Source organism: Bos indicus x Bos taurus, chromosome 1, assembly GCF_003369695.1.
Source record: "Bos indicus x Bos taurus breed Angus x Brahman F1 hybrid chromosome 1, Bos_hybrid_MaternalHap_v2.0, whole genome shotgun sequence".
Taxonomy (NCBI): Eukaryota; Metazoa; Chordata; class Mammalia; order Artiodactyla; family Bovidae; genus Bos; species Bos indicus x Bos taurus.
In genome coordinates, this window is record NC_040076.1 from 81,448,778 (window position 1) to 81,465,318 (window position 16,541).

The window sequence follows — 16,541 nt, forward strand, 5'->3', positions numbered from 1 at the left end:
TTAACATAGGAGTGGAGAGGCACTTCCTACTGTTCCACTAAAATACCAAGAAAACCTTGGGCCATAACTAGCACTATTATGTGATCTGTAACAAAATGTAACTTAACAGGGAAAGGACCATTTCATTGCATAAGCACAAGAATGTGCAAATTTGGAATCTGGAGAAACCCACAGCTTTAGTTACTGCAAAAAAATAGCAGATCTTGGAGGGCGACGGCAGTTCCTTAAGGATAAGGCGGCATCCCATAGATGCCAGCTGGGGACTACAGTCTCTCAGCAGAAAACAGTACTAACCAATAAAGTAACACTCAGCAGATGCTAGGTGGAAGATTGCTGTTCTAGCCAGAGTCAGAGGAAAGGACGTGTGTGTTAGTTGCTCAGTCGTGTCTGACTCTTTGTGATCCCATGGACTGTAGCCCACCAGGCTCCTTTGTCGATGGGATTCTCCAGGCAAGAATACTGGAGTGGGTTTCCATTTCCTCCTCCAGAGAATCTTCCCGACCCAGGGGTTGAACCCAGGTCTCCTGCATAGCAGGCGGATTCTTTACAGTCTGAGCCTCCAGGAAAGCCACAAGGAAAGGAGGGCAGACATTAATACGAGGCTATCTGAGATCCCTACTCTTTACTGGGGATTTCCCCAAATCACATGTAGAGTGGAGGAAAGGAGTAGGGAGTGTTTCACAAGGTACCTAAGTCCAGTAAGCAGGTAAGGGAAAAATACAGTGAAATCTGGGTTATTATTGTGAATGGAATCCTCTTCATAGCACAGGTAAGGCCTGGGAAAGGCTGTAACATTTAGCAGGTTTTTGTCTTCTCAGATATGTAACTAGTTTACTGAAGCTCTTGCACCCATACCTTGCTCCTCCTATCTCTCATAACAGAGGTGTCAAAATGAAGCTGAATTAATATATGAATGGATGAATAAGACAGATGATATTCATACAATAGAATACTATTCAGTCATAAAAGGAATGAATTTGTGACATGCTACATCATTAAAGCTCAACATTCAGAAAACGAAGATCATGGCATCTGGTCCCATCATTTCATGGGAAATAGATGGGGAAACAGTGTCAGACTTTATTTTCTGGGCTCCAAAATCACTGCAGATGGTGATTCCAGCCATGAAATTAAAAGACGCTTACTCCTTGGAAGGAAAGTTATGACCAACCTAGATAGCATATTAAAAAGCAGAGACATTACTTGGCCAACAAAGGTCTGTCTAGTTAAGGCTATGGTTTTTCCAGTGGTCATGTATGGATGTGAGAGTTGGACTGTGAAGAAAGCGGAGCGCCGAAGAATTGATGTTTTTGAACTGTGGTGTTGGAGAAGACTCTTGAGAGTCCCTTGGACTGCAAGGAGATCCAACCAGTCCATCCTAAAGGAGACCATTCCTGGGTGTTCATTGGAAGGACTGATGCTGAGGCTGAAACTCCAATACTTTGGCCGCCTCATGTGAAGAGCTGACTCATTGGAAAAGACTCTGACGCTGGGAGGGATTGGGGGCAGGAGGAGAAGGGGACGACAGAGGATGAGATGGCTGGATGGCATCACTGACTCAATGGACGTGAGTCTGGCTGAACTCTGGGAGTTGGTGATGGACAGGGAGGCCTGGCATGTTGCAATTCACGGGGTCGCAAAGAGTCGGACACTGACTGAGCGACTGAACTGAACTGAACAACATAGATGAGCCTTGAAGACACGCTAAATGAAACAAACCAGACAAAGAAAGACAACTATTGTATGATTCTACTTCAGTGAAATATCTAGAGTAGGCAAATTCATAGAGATAGAAAGCAGAACAGAGTTTTCTGTGGGGAATAGAGAATGAGAAGTTAGTGCTTAATGAAGTAATGAGAAATTTTGAAAATTGATAATGGTGATAGTTTTATAACACTGGAATGTGATTTCTGCCACTGAATTGTACATTTAAAAATTTTTAAATAGCAAATTTTATAATATCTTTTACCATGATTTTTATAAAGTAAAGAAAAAAAGAAGCTTAGCTATGAGAAATGAAGAAGCAGGATGTTGAGGGGCTATGCTGCTGCTGCTACTAAGTCGCTTCAGTCGTGTCCGACTCTGTGCGACCCCACAGACGGCAGCCCATCAGGCTCCCCCATCCCTGGGATTCTCCAGGCAAGAACACTGGAGTGGATTGCCATTTCCTTCTCCAATGCATGAAAGTGAAAAGTGAAAGTGAAGACGCTCAGTCGTGTCCGACTCTTGGCGACCCCATGGACTGCAGCCCACCAGGCTCCTCTGTCCATGGGATCTTCCAGGCAAGAGTACTGGAGTGGGGTGCCATTGCCTTCTCCATTGAGGGGCTATAAGTAGTAGGAAATCTTAGATTCTGAGTCAGAAAGGTCTTAACTCTTGATTAGTGCATGAGTCCTCCTTACTGCCTCCCCCAGTGAGCACCAGCCTGTTTCTAGGACCTACTTGCTCATGATTAAATTACTCTTAAGGCAAAACAGTCTATCCCTCTAATGAGCTATCTGTCTCTGCAACTCCCAGCCCCGGAGTTTCTGGGTGGTCACAGTGGCACTGGGTAGTCAAGAAATTACACCTGCTCCTTGGAAGAAAAACTATGACAAACCTAGGCAGCGTATTAAAAAGCAGAGACATCACTTTGGCAACAAAGGTCCATATAGTCAAAGCTATGGTTTTTTCAGTAGTCATGTATGGATGTGAGAGTTAGATCATAAAGGAGGCTGAGCACTGAAGAACTGATGCCTTCGAATTGTGGAGCTGGGAAGACTCTTGAGAGTCCCTTGGGTAGCAAGGAGATCAAACCACTCAAGCCTAAAGAAAATCAACCCTGAATATTCATTGGAAGGACTGATGTTGAAGCTCCAATACTCTGGCCACCTGATGTGAAAAGTCAACCTATTAGAAAAGACCCTGCTGGGAAAGAAGGCAAAGAAGGTGGCAGAGGATGAAATGGTTAGATAGCATCACTGGACATAAATTTGAGCAAACTCTGGGAGACAGTGAAGGACAGAGAAGCCTGGTGCGCTGCAGTCTATAGGGTCACAAAGAGTCGGACACGACTTAGTGACTGAACAACGACAACGGTGGCACTCAAAATGGTGCGAAGACGAGGGTTGTAGAAGAGCTCAGAAGCAGGGCACAAGAGGCACCTAGCAGCTGGGACCTGGGGCCAGGCTAAAATGTTTCTAAAGACTTCTATCAAATGTAATTGAACACCAGGAGCAATAATTGTCTACTTGGAGAAATGGTTTATTGTCCAGGAATGAAGCAATAGCTTTGGCAGAATCTAATATTGTCCTGAAATTGGTTGCTTTGTTCATCTGTCCTATATGCTGCTTCTTGATACAAGTGCTGTTGATGAGAAACAGATGAAGCATGTGCTCTCAGGAAGACATCAGCTGGGTTCTTGGCAGCACCCTTGACTGACAGTTTGGGGGGAAGGTGGTGACCGGCAGCTAAACAACTACTGGTTGATGACTGATGCGGGGAGAATTCTGGCAGCAGGCAGGAGGCAAGGCCTCAGGTACAAGAGGGCTATCAGTAAGCAAAACTATGCGCTAAAAAACTAGTTCTTGCCCATCATGGGAGGATAATTTGTCAAAACACAATTAATAAGAGCTCCCTAGCTGCCATTCTTATCCATCTCAGGAGTTCATCAGAAAAAGCACCCAGAACATACAACCTCAAAGAAGGCTTAATCTTTATAGCTTTGTGGGAGATGAATAATAACATCTTGCAATCAAACAGCTCTCTACAGTTTCCAGGGCACTTGCATGTTTATTATCTTATCTGATCCTCATCAAAACTCCACAAGGAAGGGAAAACATGGTTATCTTCAGTGTTTAGATGAGTTAGCTGAGGTTTATGGAAGTGTAATGATAATCCAAGGTCACAGGACAGGGATTTATGCTCAAAATCTGTTACTTTTCTCAGTACCTCCCTCATTAGTTCACAAATACTTCATTATCATTAGCCAGAGATGGTCTGAATTTCAGACCCAAACAAATCAGCTTGTAAATAACTGAAGAATTCTAGGAACTAGCAAGGGTATTTTGGACTATTTAAGGAGAGGTAAAATTTTACACTGGGAGAAAAAGGTGGTAGAATTTATGAATATTAACACATGTCCTATGCACTGTTTTTCCTTTCCATTCCTTCTCCCCTTCCTCTCTTTTCAAATTCTTGCTCTAACAGAACCTTCTCTAAGTTCAATTTTATGCTGCATAGATTAATAAAAGTGAGTTTATACAAGTAAGGATACTGACTGTAGGTACTAAGTATTATACATACGTTGGGCACTCAGTGTGGCCCTGGCTTCAGAAGTGATATTCTGGGAGCACACAAGTAAAGTTTGTTTAGAATTTGATGTTTTCCCAGTATGTACAGTCATACTGTCAATGACTTGTGAGTTAGTACTCTCATGAAAATTGCTTTTCAAAATTATGGTGCATAGAGTTTTTTTGTAAAGGAAGCAAAGCTATGATTGATACTGTATCCTAAAGTCTGAAAAATTTTCTAGAGACTACTCATTATTATGGGCTTCCCTGGTGGCTCAGATGGTAAAGAATCATTCTGCCATGTGGGAGACCTGGGTTCAATCCCTGGGTTGGGAAGATACCCTGGAGAAGGGAATGGCTACCCACTCCAGTATTCTTGCTTGGAGAATTTGATGGACAGAGGAGCCTGGTGGGCTACAGTCCACGGGGTCACAAAGAGTCAGACACAACTGAGCGACTAACATAACTCACACTCATTATTACTCTTTCATTTCACAAAGGGCTTAAATCTTTTTCTTAATGTAAGGAAATATTTGAACGATATCTAATCCAGTAACCAATACATACATGTATTTGTATAGGTAGGTAATGGTTTTAACAGTTCTAAGGGAATTTACCTGAATGAGCATCAAAGAACATAGGAAATGTCATGAAGTTATCCTCTCATTTTCTGTAAAATCAAATACTTTACTTACATAATAATTCCTCAGAAACACTAAAAAACTATAGGGACAAGCCAGACTATTCAAAGACATGGTGTGGGGAGAGCTAAGTTTGTGGTCACAGAGAATATGTTAGAACTTTGGGAAACAGAGGAAAAGTCTCTGATTTATTATTCCTTAGAAAACCTTGAGCCTTAAGTAAGATATTCCCAATATCTGATGGGTGGACTATCTCTCTGCTTCTCAGACACCAGAGAAGCACATGCCCCAAGCCTCTGGTTAAGCCAGTTAATAAAGCATATTTGGGGCCTTTTTTAACCTCCAGTGATGATGCCCCTCCCAGTCCAGTTTGCTTTCAAAGCACACTTTCCTGGTAGGTAAATGCATCACCCAGTGGAGTTGGGGGCTATCAGGAGTAGACAGAGACACTAATTGGTAACAAAATGTCTTCCCTGAGAATGAATCTTTTGAAATGATACTGGAAGTCAATGTAGAGATGGAATTCATTTAGCAAAAATTCATTTTAGAAAGTGAGACAAAGCTATTTGAGAAAAAATTGGACAATACTATAGTTAAATTCTATAAGCATAAAGCCATAATTTAAGATCATCACATTTATTTCAGAAGCCATAGTTTCCTCCTGTTTTCATCCTATTTTATTCCTATTGCCATAGCCTGGGTCTGGGAGGGGTAAGTAAGGACCTCACATTTAAAGATGCCCCCACAACTCCCTATCCAAATGGATAGTGGTAGACCACTGGCCCTTATGCCATTTATAGTATTTTTATTTAATGGTCACACACTTATCACTAATACAACTATCAGGAGGCGAAGTCTATTTCTCAATCTGGGTTAGCCTGTGATTTGCATTGGCCAATGAGACACTGGCAACTACAATGCACCCAGGCTAGAAAACCACCTGTGCACTGGGGCTTGCTCTCCTGCTGCATTTTTTACCTTGAGAAGACCATGTGAACAAGCCCAAGTTTGCCTGTTGAAGGATGAAGGGCCACGTGGAGGAAAACTGAGGTGCTTGAGCTAACAGCCAGCCAAGGTGGGACTAGTGAATGAGGCCATTTGGAACCAGCCAGCCTCCCAGCAGACCTGGCAACTGACGGTAGACACGTGAGTGAGCCTAGGCAAGGCCACGTGAGGGACCACCCAGCACAAATAACCAACCCATGGAACCATGAGCTCAACAACAGTGTACTGTGTTAAGCCATATGTTTTGTAGTAAAGGCTAACAGATACATTAAATTACATTTTATTTGGTGCTGCTGCTGCTACTGCTAAGTTGCTTCAGTCATGTCCGACTCTGTGCGACCCCAGAGACAGCAGCCCACCAGGCTCCCCTGTCCCTGGGACTCTCCAGACAAGAACACTGGAGCGGGTTGCCATTTCCTTCTCCAATGCATGAAAGTGAAAAGTGAAAGTGAAGTCGCTCAGTTGTGTCTGACTCTTAGCGACCCCATGGACTGCAGCCCACCAGGCTCCTCAGTCCATGGGATTCTCCACGCAAGAGTACCGGAGTGGGGTGCCATTGCCTTCTCTGTATTTGGTGCTACTAGGTGAAAAGGTTAGAGAAAAGGTTCTCCTGGGCCTAGTTCTGTCACAGGCTCTCTCTGGCCTTTAACTTTCCTCTACTTTACTTCAGCTTTTCTAAGTTTAAGGAAAGCAATACTATCATGAAGGTTAGCAATAATTTTAATTCAAATGTATGTACACTACAGTTTTCATATCTTCTTTTCCTCTTTTTTCTCCAACAATTTTACCAGAACCCACTATGAAGATGATATTTTACTACAAGGTATTTTCAAATAAGATTTCATATATGTTAAGTGCTTAAAAAACCCTTCAAAACTCCAAAGTGTTAAAAAAAAAAAGCCAAAGTTGTACGTGTGGCGTTTATAATAATCATCATTATTGTTTCACAATGAGTCGATTTATGTAATTGTTCTAAGAATCAGAATGCCCTCTTCTAGGAGCTGCTACTCCTCCTCATTGAGAGTTCCCTGTCTGTTTAGCAGGACCTGGAAGAGTTTCCAGACTTACCTGAGACTTGAAATAGGTTTCTTGTGGGGTGGCAAGTACATCTGCAGATGCGATGTCCAAATGCATGAGCGTCTGCCGAAAAGAAGGTCGGTTGCGAGGTTTACTCTGCCTAAAAGTTAAAAAAAAAAAAATAGCTTGTGCATTTCAGAAGTTGTACCTAGGAGGATAAAGATTTTATTCTACTTAACCAAAAAAAACAAAAATCAAAAAACAACATTTCTGACTCCATGTGTGGCTATATCTCAGGTAGTTTTGATGTATTGAAGAACAAAAGGAAAATGCAACTACGAGATGCCTCTAATGATGAACTAGAAATCTCTAGAATCTGCTTGATAATATTGATCCCTGAGAACTGGCAAAGTGGTGATAGCTATCATTTACTAAGGCCTACTGCTTCAAGATATCAGACCAAATTCTTTATTTATAATTTTTAATTTATCATACTATCCCCATTTCACAAATGAGAAAACTGCTACTTAGATGACATGCCCCAAATTACACAGATAGAAAAGGGTAGAACTAGTATGTGAATCCAAAGTTCTCAAATTCCGAGGCTCCTAGACTTTACACAAAGTAAGGTTATTCATTCCAAATACACGTTAGAGACGTCCCTCCTGTTTTAAATATGGTTTAGAGAAGTTTTAAATATGGGTGTTTTTTTTTTTGGCTTTATTTATTTATTTATTTTTACTTAAATATGGTTTTGAGGAAGAAGGTAGAAGAGAATATTGGGAGAAACATATTTCTTACCATGTCTGCTTCATAAGGATTTTGAATCCATCAGGGCAAGTGGAAGGAACTGGAAGGTGTAGGCTATTGCTTCCAACCCCCCAAATAATGGCTGAAGAGTCCACATCTTTATACGGAATCTCCCCTGTGAGCAGCTCCCAAAGCACCACTCCAAAAGACCTATAGTAGCCCCGGGAACAAGCACAGAAGATATTTCAGAAAGACTGATTTGTATTTTAGTCATTTAGTAATTTTCAGTCAAACACATAAAACTCTAATATTTCTATAGAAAAAATAGAAACAGCCAGGAAAACTCTGAAAAAGAAAATTAATGAGGGGTAACCAATATTATCAGATATTAAAATATACTACAAAGCTTCAGAAATTAACAGTGGTGATGAATAATCAGCTAGGCTAATGGAAAGGAACAGAAATCTAGAAATAGACCAAATACATATAGGAATTGAGTATATGATGGAAGTTACATCTTAAACCAGTACGGAAAAATTGGTTATTCAATAAATACTGTTGGGACAACTGGGGAAAAAATTAAATCTATACTTTATCTTACACTAAGATAAATTCCAAATGCATCAAAGATTTAAATGTGAGAAATGAAATCCTAAAGATTCTCAAAGAACATATGGAAAAAAAAATCTTAAGAGTAGTGAAAGCTTTTCTAATTAAGAAATCCAGAAGTCATAACAGGAGAGACTGACCAACTGCTTAAAAGAAAATCTTGACATGGAAAAACCCTCTAACATAAGCAAAACAACAAAAGTGAAAAGTATCTGTAATTCATATACACAGAAGGATAATTTCCTTAATATATAAAATACTCTTATAAGTTGATAAGAATAAAATATCAGAAAACTTAGTAAAGGATTAGCGTGTAAATAAGAAATTACAAATGGGTGTGTAAATATATGAAAAAAGTACAACCTTATTTATGAGAAGAGATATGCAAATTAAAACTGCACCTAAGACACCATTTTTTTTAACCTATTTGGTTGGCAGAAGATCCCAAAGTGGAACACATTTTGTTGGTGAGCCTGAAAAAACTATTATACATTTCTGTTGGGAACATAAATTGATGTAATCCCTAATGAGGACACTTTGGTAATAATTACCCAAATTACAAATGAACTCACATTTCTACTTTATCTTATTTACTTTAAAATTATAGCCAGTTTTAATATAGGCTATTATTTTGGTTTAAGTCTAAAAGTTACTAGTTGCCAATTTTAAGAATGGAAGAAAAGCAACTACAGGAAAATATACTGTTAATAGCAGAGATTTGGAACCTCAGAAGAAAAGAAAAGAAAGATGAACACCTCTCCCTGCCCCCCACAAAAAGCACAGTCTATCAGGACTGTTTAACAAAAGGGCAAATAGCCCTGTACACCTCAAAGCATATAACTGTATCACAGCAAAGTACATCACTAATACACCTGATGATGGTCTGAGAATAAGTAAACTTTGTTTACCATGTTTTATTCAAGAAGGAAAGAATTATGTAATATATTCCAGAAAGACTTTTGTACTAAATGGCTATTGGAAGTAAACTTTTAGTTTTCCAGAAAGTTCAGCATATTCTTTTGATGGACCCCCAAAACTGATGATTTACTGAGTGGATACTCACCCCAATTCCTCCTCTCCCAATCCTTCTTACCAAGTGTCATCACACTGGGTAGTACCTCGGGTTACATGAGACTGAAATCAACTAGAACTGAGTAATACTAAAGAGTATTTTGGGTGAGTAGAAGTGTTGAAATAGGAAGCGCTAATAGGGTTAAAGTGGGATCAGGCTTTTTGGTTGGGACAGATGGCACCACTCACCATATATCAACTTTTTCAGAGACAGGTTCATTCCGTATCACTTCTGGTGCCATCCAGGCGACAGTGCCAGCGAAGGACATCTTGGTACTCTTATCACTGAGTTCCTTAGATGTACCAAAATCTGAAATTTTTACTGCATCTGTGTGAGTCACTAAAACACTTTAAAAAGAAATAAAGAAAGCATTCAGATTGTTAGTACTAATGAAAATCATGACTAACTGGCAACTGAAGATTTTGTTTGCTGACTCCTACGTTGCAGAACTCAGCTCTCTAGTTCCAGTACTACTGGGGCCTTAGCTACCCACCAGGAGCAGCCTTATTTATACTTGTGAGCAGCACAGCATACTGGGCTTGCTACACCTGGTTTTATCCTGCCTCCACCACTTGCTAACTGTGTGACCTTTGCCAATTACTTAATTCTTCTAAGCCAGTTTTCTCATCTGTAAGATGGAGACAATTCAGGTTACAGTATCTTATTCACAATTCAAACATCTCTGAAAATGGTTTATAAATATTTTCTCATATGTATAAAACAAACTCAATTTACTTATCCCACTTTGTGCGACTATCAAAGGCTTTGCCATGGATTTATGAATGTGTATGATTATAGGGTGTCGCCCTAGACTTTGCTGGGGGTGTAATGTAATGCCCTATGCTACCTTCTGAAATCATCTGACTTCAGGAGTTTTGGATAAGGCATTATGAGTCTGTAATGAATGGTCTCATAAAATTTTCACTTGAATTAAATGAGAGAAGCTATGTAAAGCACCCATCTCAATAAACATTGATTCTCATCCTTGCCAGTCTCAGGCAATCCAATGGGAAAATCACTTCTTTTAAAGCACTGTTTAAATAATGGCCAATTAAAATCATGCATGGAACCATGACACACAGGATTCATTAATATAAAAGGCAAGTAAGTATGCTGGGACTCTGTTAATGTTGCTAAAAGCAGGGATAAATTAAAGCTCAGATTCTACATAAGTCATGTGTAAAATATTTTACTTGTTATAATTTGTTATTTATATAATTTATTACATATTTTACTTGTTATAATAGTGATCTGGGATGTGACCTGGGGCAAGCTGCTTTTGCTAGCCTCAGAGTATAACCTAGTACCAGGCAAATCCAGAGTCCTAGCACCCTCACACACTGCCTGAATTCACTTGAAATAACCTGTTTAGAACATTAGAATGTTAAGGAGTTAGGGGTTCAGAGGCTTAATGATATAGAGAAATAATTTGAACAGTAAGTCTTTTTTTGGGAGGTGGGCAGCAATCCACACAGCTTGAACCTGGGCCACAGCAGTGAAAGTGCTGAGTCCTAACCACTGAAGAGCCAGAGAATTCCCTAAAATAATTCTTAAGGAGAACAAGCTGATTATGAAAGAGGTCTTCGGCAAGGTATCTTGTGTGCTTTCTATGTATGCAGTGGATGACAGAAACAACAGATTGTGTTAAAAATGTGAACAGAAGGAATGAACACTATAATAAAATTTTTGTGTAAGGAAAGCAAAGAGAAGGTTTTTAGTGAGCTAAGGACGGTAATAAACATTGTTGAGAATAACAGTGATAAATTAGAGCTGCTTTGCAGTTGATAATCAAGGACAGATTTGTATCTCTCACGGAAGATGGGCAGGACTCACTGTGGATCCCTCATCTTATCAGGACGAGGAAGGATCTCAGTTCTGGGTTCAAGCACTACCTCCATGACTTTGGGCTCTGAGCTCTAGATTATCTTACATAAAATAAGAATAATGATACTTATTACATCTCTTCCACACATTTTTTTTTTTGCCAAAATTAAAGCAGATATGATTAAGTATTTTTAAATGTTGTAAATCATGAAAGCACTATGCAAAAATGTTTGGGGAAAAGATTCTTTTCTGCTTATCTAAACAAAAATGTGATGGACAATAATGAAAATAATGTATAAAAATAGGAGCCACATTGAAATGTACTTAATCAATTTCTTTCTTCATGCACTTTGGGAAACTTGAATAAGCATTCCTCTTAAAGTGGGTTATTGGGAACCAAAGAATCATTCTGAAAACAAAGATTACTAGAAACAGCTCTGTTTCTCTTAAATAACAAATTTATGTTGTTTAATGGACACTGTGGAACTTTACCTGTTTACTTCTTTGCTTAGATTCTAGGAAGCTCAAAGCCAAATTCGTAGTCCACTTGTAGTGACGGTACAGAAACTTACGGCATACATTTTGTGGACAAGCTTTAGTTAATGTTTTCACTTTCTCTTTGCCTCTGGTTTATTTTTTAATCCATTTTTATTCTCTTGTATATATTTCTGAAACTCAGTTTTGGAAAATTGGTTTTATAGGGGAAGCACACTAGGAAAACAAGTCTTCCAGTGGGAAAGTCTGGCATTCATTATCTGAGATGATGGAAAGTGAATTCTTTGGTTAATAATGTATTTTGTTTCATAGTTGTACAATTACAAAGCAACAAAAAGGGAAAACCATGCAGGTGCCTGGACATATCCGCCATATAGGTAAGTAAGGAGGTTAATAACTATCTCCAAAATATGCAAATAGAGATATCCACTCTGCTTATTTAAACTGAACTGCAAATAGTCTAAAAGCTTCATTATGATTGACAAAATTCCATATTTCAAAACAATAAAATAAAATGACTGAAAAGTTAGCTCTAGAACTCACTTAGGTGATTTGAGATCACGATGAATAATTTTATGAAGGTGCAAATAATTCATTCCACTTGCAATTCCCGTGGACCAGTCTACTAGCAATCGAGGTGTGATTTTCCTGCCAGCTCGCAAAACCTCATAGAGTTGTCCATGGGCACAGTATTCCATGATGATACAGTAACATGGGGCCTGAGTACAAACACCCCTTTCAAGAAAACACAGACATATACATGAACACACAGATCACATAAATGTACATGTATACATATTCATACTTTAAAAATATTTAATAGATTTAATAAAGACAGGTTTTCTATCCAAATTATTTATAAAATGCATATATATCCCGATTCTTAAATTACCATTTAAGTCCCTGTTGTCTACATGTTTCTTTGTTAGCACATAGACAATTTTAGTTTGTTTTGTTCACTTCAGATATCTATTGTTGTTTAGTTGCTAAGTTGTGTCCAACTCTTTTGCAACCCCATGGGCTGAAGCCTGCCAGGCTCCTCTGTCCATGGGATTTCCCAGGCAAGGACACTGGAGTGGGTTGCCATTTCCTTCTCCAGGGGATATTCCTGATTCAGGGACTGAACCTGTGTCTCCTGCTTTGCAGGTGGATTCTTTACTGCCGTGCCACCTGGGGAGCCCTCAGGTATCTATATGCTATGCTGTATCGGTGCTTTGTCTGTGGGACCTTGTCATTCTAAAACAAAGAGCATCTTTCTCTGAGACTTGTGTAGCTTGGACACTGTTCTTTTAGATTAAGAATAATTTAAGTATCTTCTCTTAAAAATCAAATGGAAGTTTTATATATAATGTACAGAGAGAATTCAAGTAAAATATTTCTATTTTTACCATTAAATTTGTTGAATTTTAAATTACTCAAATTTAAGATAATTAGACTGAATATCAAAAGAATCAATTTTCTGTATTATAAATATCTGAAAAACATTTCTGTTTAGAATAAAAATAATGTCACACATTCTATTATACACCTATGCAGCCTCTATTTTCATTAATTCCTACATCTTCTATGAAGACTTCCCTGATTATTCCAGTCTAAAAAAATCTTTCTCTTCTCTAATTTCCTATGCTGCAATTATTTTTTTATATACTATTTTTCTCTCCCTCTACAGATTATCAGCTCCTCGAAGGAAAAAGTCTTCAAGTTCTTTTCTTCCTATCGCATGGCTTAGAAGTTCACAGCAAGTTCTTGACAAAAATTTCTTAACTTCACCTGAATGTTCTTTGCTGATAAAGCCTTTGCACAAACAGATGCAGAAGCAAGGGGTAGGAGGAGGCATAACAACACAAAAGAACACCTTCTATGAGTCAGGTATGCCTACGTGTTAGTTAACTGTCTTATTTAATCTGCCCCAAATCACTGTACGATAGATACTATCTTTTCCACTTCTACAGGCTAAGGCTTAGAGAGGAAAACCGACTAGATCATACAGCTAAACACGACAGAGCTCGGGTTTGAATCCAGGCTGTCTAACTTCAAAGGCCATGTGCTTTCCACGCACTACACTACACGGCCTCCTTTCTTAAAGTTTGTTAAAATCTGTATAGACAAGCATACTGGGGATTCTTGTATTAATACTGTTATCTTATAAAAGTGGGAAAATCATATTAACTTCACAGTTTTGCTCTGAAAATAAGAAAATATAAAAAAATTACCATGAGCAATTCTCTGTTGTCTTATCTCTTAATGATACGTATGCCCTCCTCCAAAAGAATATCATTATTCTACCTACAAGACTCCCAGCTAAAGTCTTCAACCAGCTACCAATTCATGTCCTATCTCTTAGGCTGCCATAAGTGGTAAAAGAATTTAGAAGCAGTGGCTTGTGAAAGTCTTAAAACAATGGCAGGTTATGAAGAAGTATAATTAGTTTTCATTTTCCCTGCCTTGATGTGCCTGTCAAATGCCACAAAGCTATTTCTATTACTTTCCTATCATTTTCTAAGCCCCCCCAGAATTCTTATCTTGATTAAAAAAATTATTATTTTTGGCTGCACTGGATCTTCGTTGCTGCATTTGGGCTTTCTCTAGCTGCTGTGAGAGGGCGCGTCCTTGCAGTGCGGCTTCTCATTGCAGAGAGCGCAGGCGCAGTAGTTGTGGTGCACAGGCTTAGCTGCCCCATGACATGTGGGATCTTCCCTGACCAGAGACTGAACCCGTGTTCCCTGCATTGGCAGTCAGATTCTTAACCACTGGCCCACCAAAGAAGACGCTCATCTTGATTTTTGAAGAAAAAATTTTTTTCAAGTTTCTGTTACTTGACTTTCAGGAAACCTCAGTGGAGCACAAGTATACAGCAACTACCAATAGACAATTGAGTTTTTACTACAGAGAAATGATGAGTAAGGGCAGACGTAATGTAATGCACTTAAGAACAACAAAGCAAATATTTGTTTGAAACTACTCAGCGTCCTATTCTACTATGTTTAGCTTGTCAGACAAACATTGTCTAACAGTGGTATTCTATATACTTTTCATCTCTCTTGACTGACAAATGAGAAGTAATCATTCCATCAGCCCTGTACTATGACAAGGCTTCTTAGTAGCTATAAATAACAGCTTTATAATCACTTCTAATTGCTACCTTTTCTTCCCTTTGGCACCCAATTCCATTAGGAACAGGCAGGTTGGGTTTTCTTAAAAGATTCCTTAAAAAATTAGAAGAAAAAGAGAATATCGTATTCTTTTCTTGCACTTCCCTTCTGTGCATGGTTTCTACTAACTTCAAAAGAAGCTGAAAGTACAGAAATCAGTATCCAGAGAGATGTACTAACATCTAATCATGCTTTAATATCTTCCAGACGCTCCTGAGTGATTCACTGGCCAGGCAACACAAGGGCACAGATGGCTGCAAACACAACACTGCACCATGCCTCAGGAGCCTGGTGTAATGGGCCAGGGACACAGTCTCACTATTGTTTCTCATGTAGAGGTAAAGACCTTTCAAGCATCTTCAGCCTAAAGAGTTGGACACCAATAAAGCAATCCTTATCCACAATGCTGAAAACTGTACATGCAGGTAGGAGGGTCAGAGGGTAAGGTGGGGAAAAGACTCTGAGTAAAAAGGAAGAAACAAAAGAAAAGAGGAAAAAATCTGGCTTCTCACACTCGCCTTCTGAGGACACATTTCTACCTTCAGTTATCCACGACATCCTGCTAGAAAGCCCTCAGGCCTGAGACTCACAGCCTAGTTTACTTCGGGAGGCCAAAAAGCCATGCTCATCCATAGAATATTCTATGTCTCAAACCCAGTGATTTAAGCTTAAAATTTAGTTAAGTAAAAGGCTCTTCCTTCCACTTATGAGGGTATATCATGCTATAATGACGATCCTCTCAGTGAAGTAAAATGAAGGAAAGGAGGGAGTTTCTCCACCCATTGTCTTGTCAAACTTATCATCTCGGGAAGGATTATGATTGGTCTCTATAGTATTTTGTTTTAGTCTCACATCCTCCTGGCCCTCCTAGGGCAACCAATAATAGAATCACTACAGCAACTGAAGTCTCTCCATGTCCTCTGCAGGGATGTTCCTTCTATAAGGAAATGAATCCAAAGACTCCATTTAGTATCCCAGTGGATAAAGCTTCTTTTCTTTTCACACTTCTTTCCCTTTCCATAAGGGGTGTTGTTTGGGAATCAAAATTCAACCTTCAGTTCAGTTCAGTTCAGTCGCTCAGTCATGTCCGACTCCTTGCGACCCCATGAATCGCAGCACGCCAGGCCTCCCTGTCCATCACCAACTCCTGGAGTTCACCCAGACTCACGTCCGTCAAGTCAGTGATGCCATCCAGCCATCTCATCCTCTGTTGTCCCCTTCTCCTCCTGCCCCTAATCCCTCCCAGCATCAGAGTCTTTTCCAATGAGTCAACTCTTCACATGACGTGGCCAAAGTACTGGAGTTTCAGCTTTAGCATCATTCCTTCCAAAGAAATCCCAGGACTGATCTCCTTCAGAATGGACTGGTTGGATCTCCTTGCAGTCCAAGGGACTCTCAAGAGTCTTCTCCAACACCACAGTTCAAAAGCATCAATTCTTCGGCACTCAGCCTTCTTCACAGTCCAACTCTCACATCCATACATGACCACAGGAAAAACCATAGCCTTGACTAGACGAACCTTTGTTGGCAAAGTAATATCTCTGCTTTTGAATATGCTATCTAGGTTGGTCATAACAACCTGTACCCAAGATTTTTATTCCTTGCTTTGGGGATACGATTCCAATTAGAAATTGTTGCATGACATGTTTAACTTTATAAGGAGAGTTTTCTTAAGGAAAGGATCCTTCTGGGGGCCTGGAAGAAG

At 39.5% G+C, this 16,541-nt stretch overlaps 1 protein-coding gene across 4 annotated transcripts in view; it reads right to left on the reverse strand.

Annotated features, from left to right (window-relative positions):
* MAP3K13 (mitogen-activated protein kinase kinase kinase 13) overlaps positions 1-16,541 on the reverse strand; it is a 161,752-nt gene that overhangs the window by 21,608 nt on the left and 123,603 nt on the right. For all 4 annotated transcript variants that reach the window (XM_027538971.1, XM_027538980.1, XM_027538988.1 and 1 more), the window contains 4 exons: positions 12,228-12,419; positions 9,554-9,712; positions 7,736-7,894; positions 6,986-7,094 (listed from right to left, as the gene is read on the reverse strand). In XM_027538971.1, coding sequence (XP_027394772.1) covers positions 6,986-7,094; positions 7,736-7,894; positions 9,554-9,712; positions 12,228-12,419 — 619 coding nt within the window. The remainder of the gene's footprint in view (positions 1-6,985; positions 7,095-7,735; positions 7,895-9,553; positions 9,713-12,227; positions 12,420-16,541) is intronic.